Consider the following 7,921-nt stretch of genomic DNA (forward strand, 5'->3'; position numbering starts at 1 on the left):
GATTCATTTACATGTTAACTAACTTCTGCAAAAGCACAGTCACGAGTAAGACCACATAGCAGATTGTTTACACATACATGCAGAAGTGTAGATTAGGAGTTGCACAGAGAGATTGAGGTGATAATCATCTAAAAACTTCAGTTTTGTCTTGAGTATGCCATCTATTCTTTAAGGATATCAAGAGACCACTTCCCTTGATAGTTCTGATGGTAACTCAGATTGAGGGATTCTCCCTCACTTTCCTGCTAATTTCTGTCTTGCTCCAACTTGCTTCAGCTTCCAGCCATTAATTCCTATTTCATTTCTCTGAGAGATGAAAATGTTAGACTAATCTTAGACTAATAATTTTTCTTCAGCGTGTCTGCAGCATGTTGACAAGACCCTTTTCATTCATCCATTTGTAGGTTAGAGCAAAACCAGTGCACAGATTGTACACACCAGAAGTGCTTCAGCAGTCCTGAGGCCTGTAACAGATACAGGGCTGAGCAAGTAATTTACTGTAATTTACTGGTTGGCCTGTGTACCTTAGGATGGTAGTTTTCTTCTGTCATGCCCTACACTAATCCTGTTTGGAACTCAGAAGGCGGGCAGAAGGGACTATTTTTGTCCCAGCTTCTCTTCCCAACGTTTGGAAAATCTACTTGGCCACACCTTTGGCATCTTGCTGGGAAACAGAGAACCCACATACAGATGTTTCCGCTTAATTTCCTCATTCTAGGCACAGGTATGGCATTCCCTTTTCCCAATCCATTTGTTGGAAACTTTGCAGGAAAGAAGCAGCATGATGGTTCTCCAAAGGCTATGTAGACACTGTCTGAGGGACCAGGAGCCAGTTTCTCAAAGACTGAAACTCAGACCATTGTCAAAAGGAGCCTGGAGCTGGGTCTCACTGTCCTACAGAAAGAAGACCTATTAAGCGTGCAGACTGTGAATCTTCCAAAGAAAACATCAGTCAGTTTATTGTTAGCACTTTATGAACACCAGTCGATCCTCAAACTTGCATTAATCTTCTTCTGTTACTGAAGCAATGCCCAGAACTCTCACTGAGAAAAACCGAGAAACCTGGGTGTACAGTGAGAGGTAATTTATTTAGATTGTGGAGACTTGGACAAGTACTTCTCTTACAAAGAACAATTTAACAAGTATTCAGCACAAGTATAAAAAATTGGCCCATCTCCTTTATAAAGAAGAGAGGTTTCTCCTTTGGAATAAACACAAACAAGAACCAGAGAGAGAGGCACTGAAAAGAGAGAGAGCACAAGCACTGACACTCATCTGTTCTCAGAATGATGAAAATACTGAGGCACCTTCCAGGCAGATGAGACTGAAGGCTTTGAAATTAAGAGGTGCCAAGTTTTCAAATTCTCTCAGTATTCCCATAGCATCTTGTTTTTTGTGGCTATTTACTTCATCCACTAAAGCTCTTGGAATTAAGTGGCTGATAAAATTGGAATGTCAATTTTACAAATAGGAAGGTGGGTGCATGGCCATCAGGACTGCAGTGTGAATGACAATGGCTTAAAAACCAGAAGGGCTACAGTGGTCAGAGTGAGGTGTGTTAATACATTTCCAGCAGTGAAGAGCACAGGTAGTACTACCACGACCATACTAAACTGGAAACGGCTCTCCTGATGTTGTTCCTTTAAATTAAGGCAGAAGTTAAAAACTTTCTTTCAAAGAAGAAACAAATCACTAACAAAATTTGCAGTAACTGTAATCAATGCACTTTTTTCTAACAAAACGTCTTTATAAGCATTAGAGTAATATGGCTACACTGGTGGGGGATTTTATATTAAAAAACATTTCAGAACAGACAAATTTCAGTAGTAGAAAACTGTACAGAGAAACTATCAATGCTTCTAACCATTTTAGTAAGTAAAAAAAAAGTTAATAAAGTAAATAAAGATGTGAAAAAGGATACAAAGAGAAAATTTACTGGCTTATGAAAATACTTGCACATACAAACCTATCCCCAGGATAATATCCCCAAGAAAATATAAAAATATATACTGAATTTATGCAAATATGCTCTGGAAAGTATGTCTTTTAATACGTTTTACCTGGCCTTTTTAGAGGCTACTAACAATTTATACCTTGAATGAGAATTCATTTTGCTGTACTTACTCTCTGAATGCCAAGTTCACTAACAGCTGCTGCCTAGACAAAAAGTCCTGTTACTTGCTGATGCAGAGTGAAGCCCTTAAACACATGTACCCCCAACAGCATGATCCAGGAAAGGTAGGCAGAGCACACTGACCCATAGCAACACCAATGGAACATTAATATGTCTCCTCCTGTACCTCTTTTCCTCTAAGGCCAAGTATAGATTTGTTGCATCATCTCTGAAGAGGGCAATAAAAAAAACAAACCCAAGTCCCCCTCCCCCAGCTGCTTAAATAAGAAGTCATTTTTTCCCCTCTCATTGGGCAAAATTCAAGATAATTTCTAGCATAACATACAGCATTTGGAAATACAATACAAAAATTCTTAGTAAACTAGCTTCTAAACTGCCCCAATTATTCAATGCAATTAGGCAGTCCATCAAACCCCAGACAGGCATCTTAATGATATCTTTCTGACATCATTAAGATGTCACATATAAAGAAAATCCAAAATTGTTAACAGTATTTCTGTGCAGTTTCCAGAAGGTATTTGGAAACTGCTTTCTCCCGTAGGCTTTGAAAGTCTGCAAATGAAGTATTTTCAAATAAAGTATTGATATTTAAGAGGCCAGTATTTGCACTAATGCAAGCAGAATTAGTTTCCTAACTTATCTCCTAACTTCAATTACAATTTGATCTGCTTACAAAACTATCAGTAATGTACAACATCCAAATATATGACAGTGATTAAGTAATCCCCATAAGTGTACTGTTCAAAGAGTAAATAAATAGGTTAAAATATGCATATCAATTTAAAAAATAGAGAATAGTATCCATGAAGTGAAGGCATAGCTAAGTTTCTACATTCCAATTCATAACTTTATCATAGTCCTGAATTCGTTGTTTTATGTGAGAAAGCTTATTCTTCAGATATTCACAACGCTCCTTTTTCTCCAGAAATGAAGGATCCTGCCAAAAATACAAAAACCTTTACATTAATATATTAGGCTCCCATACTCTTCCAAGAACAGTCTAGTATCAATTAGGTTCTTGACTAAAAGGACAGTACGTAAATATTCTCAAAAATCACACTCTTTTTCCCTGGCCCTTTCTTATTTCCTGTTTCCTCTTCCTTCATGAAAGGCCAGAAGAAGATGTTCTGCTTTTATATGCTGTAGTTACTTAGAAAACAGCTGTTTTAAAGCAGAAATCTGCAAATATAAATGACATCCTACTACATAATTTAGATTTTATACATATATTTTTACTGCAATAAATGTGCAATAAATCTTTTCCCCCCCTAAAAAGCAATGAAGTTTAACTAACATGGACACAAACTCTGAACTCCATGGAGAAAAAAATGGTATTTGTAATGCATTATGTTTTTAATGGAACACAGATGCACATTTGCTACCTGCATTTAAAAAGAGAAACCTCTTGGACTGCACTGAAAATTACTTTTTGAGAGTGTCTAAATTCCGTTCCTCAAAAAATACAAAACTTCTTTTCAAGGGTAAGACTATGTTTTCTGTTTTCATCTGCTGGCTGTGTCAGTCAGTGACTATAACTGAATTAGTCTTCTGAGTGCAGAATTCTAAGAGATGAAGCATACTCTCAGAAGATGAAAATGCTCAACTGTTGGGTTGTGGTTTGGGTTTTTTTTCCTACACGTGGCTACTGGAATCATTATTCTCAAAACTTGTTGGCATGCTTGTTGGCATGAGTGTATGGGTTGTGTCCAAACCTTGCCGAAGTTTAAGAAGACTGTAATAGCTACAGATGCCCTGAGGTACTCAATTCTGCCTAGTGTCAGAAGTACTGGCTATTTACACTCTCTTTGCTAGTCATTAGATTAAGTAGCAATGTAAATCTAAAAACACTTACATTTTTCTTCTTCTTGTATTCTTGCAGAACTTTTGATATCCTTTCCTGTTCCTAATGAGAGACCACAGATTTTTAAACTTTGAGTGTGCTCCACATCTTCATGTAAATTCTACAAAATACTCATCAGAATTTTCATCTGATCAGTACCTTGTGGTTCTAACATTTTAGATGTAAATCTTGTATTTGAGAAATAATGAAAATACATCAACTGTGACTCACTAGAGCTTAAAAGCTACTTGTATGAAACAAAGAAACAACCCCCCGCCCAGAAAACCATGTATACATCATAACTGGAACTTGGTATCCCTAATTAATGCCCAGAGAAGATGTAACATATAGGGAAACTCGCACCAAGTCACAGCCAGCATTAGAAGACATTGTGCCCTAGCTGAAAGACAGTCAGAAATTGCCTAATACCACCTAATAGCACTATTTTCCATGAGCCCATTTCAAAGGTACTTACATATATGCTTTCAGGATGGTATGGAAGCTGTTTCAGCAATGCATCCAGCTCATCAAACTTTTTTAATACAGCATGAACTTCCATAGACAGTTCTTTATACTCAGCAAACTGATCGTTGAATACTGCTTTGTACCGGTCTCTCATTTCATTTGTTTGAATTACAGGGTATTTCCTGAAAAACAAAAAAATGTCAAGAATTAGTTTTAGAGATACAACTTATTAACACCACTTAGACTCTCCACCTTGACAGTGCACTTCTGTATTTTTTTGCTAGTCTCATAACCTCCTGAAATTTGCATATCTGTAAAGCATTGAAATCAGAGAATCACAGTATAGTTGAGGTGGTAAGAGACGTCTGGAGGTTATCTGATCTGACCTCCTGCACAACCAGGAACGCTTAGACCAGGACTGTGTCCAGACAGCTTTTGATATCTCCAAGCACGGAGACTCAATCTCTATGGGAAACCCGTGCAAACCCTCACAGAGAAAAGTAAATTTTCCTAATATTCAGGTGAAACCTCCCTTATTTCTATTTGTGCCCACAGCAAATAGTGTAAAAATTAATTTATGACATCATACTTGGAAAGGCCTACCCTTTAAAGGGGAGCATGTTACAAATTTAGCACTTACAAAGTGTAAGAGTAGTCAAATTTCAGGCCCTAAAAAGGCAATTTCCCATGTATTTTATTTTTTTTTCCCTCTAATATCTGCATGGTGGTCTTCTGTTCCTTTGGCAGTTAGTGTACTTGCTAAATTCTGCTTTAACATTTGAAGTTTGTTTTTTAAATTGAGATTCCTTATTTATAGTTACTGGTCTTATGCCACTGATACCAGCCCCATCCTCTCTACCTCTTAACGTTAACTTAAAACACAATTATGAGTTCCCACAGCATATGCATGGGAGAGAAACCACAAGTGTATACAGGAGAAATGCAGAGTGAAAAACATTGTTCAAGTATCCTCCACTAAGTTGGTTCATCAAAATCAAGTCACTTACGCTAAGTAGTCTGGCATCACTATAGGTTTAGGAATGTGGCCTGCAGGTATATGACCATTAAGTAGCTCTGGTTTTCTTTCCACTGATTTGAGCTGCCTGTAACTGACTTCTTCCCTTGGTCTGTCATCATCTTCATACTGTTTTAAAAGAGAAAGAATTTGTTCATAATGAAATCAGTTTTATATAAATCACAAAATACACAACTTGTTTGAAGACCGAGATACATGTATTGAGGAGTAGTAGAAGGAAGTCACAGATATTTCTTACAACTCTTATTGTAATTAGAAAATCAGTTCAATGAGTTACAGTAATGCTTGTCACACAGTATTTTTCTTCAGTTTGTCCTAAGGGCAGTACAGATAAATACTTCTGCAGGTTTGGAAAGATTTGTTTTAAAAAATAGTGTATGGAAGTTTCCTTCGGTATTCATTTAATTTGTAAATGAACTGGAATAATTCAGTTCTCTGGAGTTCCCTTTTCTCCTTGTTTCCTTTTGCACCATTCGTCCCTTCATCCACAAATAAAAACATGTGCAATCTTGTTAGAAGACAAACAAAAGGATCCTGATCCAGTACTGAATCAACAGAGAAAACAGTGGTAAGAAATTCACAGTGTCTAACAGGAGACATTTAGGACTGAAATTAATACACCGTAATTTCTCTGGAAACCTTATACAATCTTTGCAGTGTATGCAATAACAGTTTCTGTGGCTGAAACACTCACATTGCTGATGCTTTAAAACTGGCAAGGGGGTCTTTGGAGTAGTCTCAGAGACCAAGGAAGAAGCTAAACTCACAGGGCACCAGCACTGTGCGTCTGCTGGCTCTCCTGCAAATTAGGCACACAGCTAGGAGGAGCGAGTGTCTAAAACCTATCATCAGACGACCTGCTGTTTTAGTCATGTCTGCCAAACTCTGTGATAAATGCTACCGAACTTGTCACCTCGTAGAAAAGGGCAAGTGCACGTAGAGAGGTAGCCATCACATCTGCTATTTTACAATTTTATAGATTTTATAACCTAGCTGAACTAGGAGTAACTTCTTAACAAGCTTCTTTTGAATCTTCTAGGCAGGGGAATGCTCTCCAAACTAACTTGAAGAACGAAACCCCATCTCTTCCCAGTCAAATAAGTAAGTAAATAAATAAATTTAAATAGTCACAAGGAAAATAATAACCATTTAGAATTACCAGTAAACACAAAAATAAATTCCTATTTCCTACCTTCTTTTCTGGAAAAGTGGATTGTGTTTTCATCTATCAAAAAAAAAAAAAATTAAAAAAAAAAGGAAATAACTAAGTTTTATTTTCAGCAAAGATAGTATACAAAAGCACAGACTCCTAAAATATAAACATTTTCAAAATAATACTCTACAGAAAATTGCATTTATATTTAGGTGTGAAGAAATTTAGCACAAGAATATTTTCAGATCCACTAATTTAAAGAGTGTTTACGGAAAACAACCACCCAAACCCCAGAACAACAGGATTTCCCAGAGCACAGCTGTAAGGAACAGCTTGCAGGAAATACTCCATCCACTTCCCAAGCTCCTTTATTATTTCACATTCCAGCCCATGTTAACTCACTAACACTCTGAGCCTAATTCATTGCCTAGAACACACAACAGTGCACTAACCGGTAGCTCAACCTGCAGCTGTTTTGCACAGCACTCTCCAGAGTCTAATCTCTCTTATTAAAGTATTCCCTTTAGAAATGTTTAGTAACTGGCCTAAAAAAACTTGGATAGTAACAGGGAAGAATTAACACCTTGTGTGTAACTCTGGCAATCACCTCATTCTTGCAGGACATACTATCAGTCGGTTAAAAAACTTTTAGTGAAGAGTTATAATTACTTTCCAAAAGAAAAGTCTCAGTTTTATGGAAACCAGTGTTAAATGAAAATGCTGCAAATCAGACTGCAGTCACAGAACAGAGGAAATGCAACTTCAAACTCTCTCTCTCTCTCTCCTTCTAAAATCATGTAAAGGCTGACCCCTCCTTAAGTTAGGCTTATGTACATTTAACACACATTAATTTTCACGCTATATTAACTTACTCATTTTTTAAAGGGTTTTTTGTTGGTGTTTTCAAATGAACGACGTTTTACACAAATTACTTTGAACTCTCTAGGTATGAGTGTTAAATCCCTACTGTTATAGTTTATCATTAACCAGGCAAGTATCGAATGCTTCTAGTGTGGGCAAGGCCAGTAGTCAGGCAAAATATTTTATATGAAAAAGATGCAGCTGACTGCAATTTGAGACACTGCAATTTAGCCAATGCTGTTATTACTAATATTTGCTGATAACTATTGTGAGGAAAGCTGAAAAGGCATAAAGAAGTTGCTTGAAGTTTTGCTTGCAAAACAAAAATCAGTATTTCACATTCTTAGGTTTATGCACACTAGCACTTGATGTGCTGAAAGCACAGTCTTCAGATAAATGCTAGGTGGCTTTAAGCCACCTAACCCTGCTGAA

The 7,921-nt window shown here is 36.9% G+C and overlaps 1 protein-coding gene across 2 annotated transcripts in view; it reads right to left on the bottom strand.

The window, feature by feature from the left end:
- Positions 1 to 934: 934 nt before the first annotated feature.
- MARVELD2 (MARVEL domain containing 2) overlaps positions 935 to 7,921 on the bottom strand; it is a 7,949-nt gene continuing 962 nt past the window's right edge. The window contains exons 2-6 of one of the 2 annotated variants that reach the window (XM_017735372.1): positions 6,668 to 6,700; positions 5,447 to 5,583; positions 4,450 to 4,621; positions 3,987 to 4,037; positions 935 to 3,071 (exon numbers count right to left, since the gene is read on the bottom strand). In XM_017735372.1, coding sequence (XP_017590861.1) covers positions 2,955 to 3,071; positions 3,987 to 4,037; positions 4,450 to 4,621; positions 5,447 to 5,583; positions 6,668 to 6,700 — 510 coding nt within the window. In that variant the 3' untranslated portion in view covers positions 935 to 2,954. The remainder of the gene's footprint in view (positions 3,072 to 3,986; positions 4,038 to 4,449; positions 4,622 to 5,446; positions 5,584 to 6,667; positions 6,701 to 7,921) is intronic. The other variant, XM_008634535.2, reaches the window with a different exon arrangement.

This window comes from Corvus brachyrhynchos, unplaced genomic scaffold, assembly GCF_000691975.1.
Source record: "Corvus brachyrhynchos isolate BGI_N302 unplaced genomic scaffold, ASM69197v1 scaffold22, whole genome shotgun sequence".
Taxonomy (NCBI): domain Eukaryota; kingdom Metazoa; phylum Chordata; class Aves; order Passeriformes; family Corvidae; genus Corvus; species Corvus brachyrhynchos.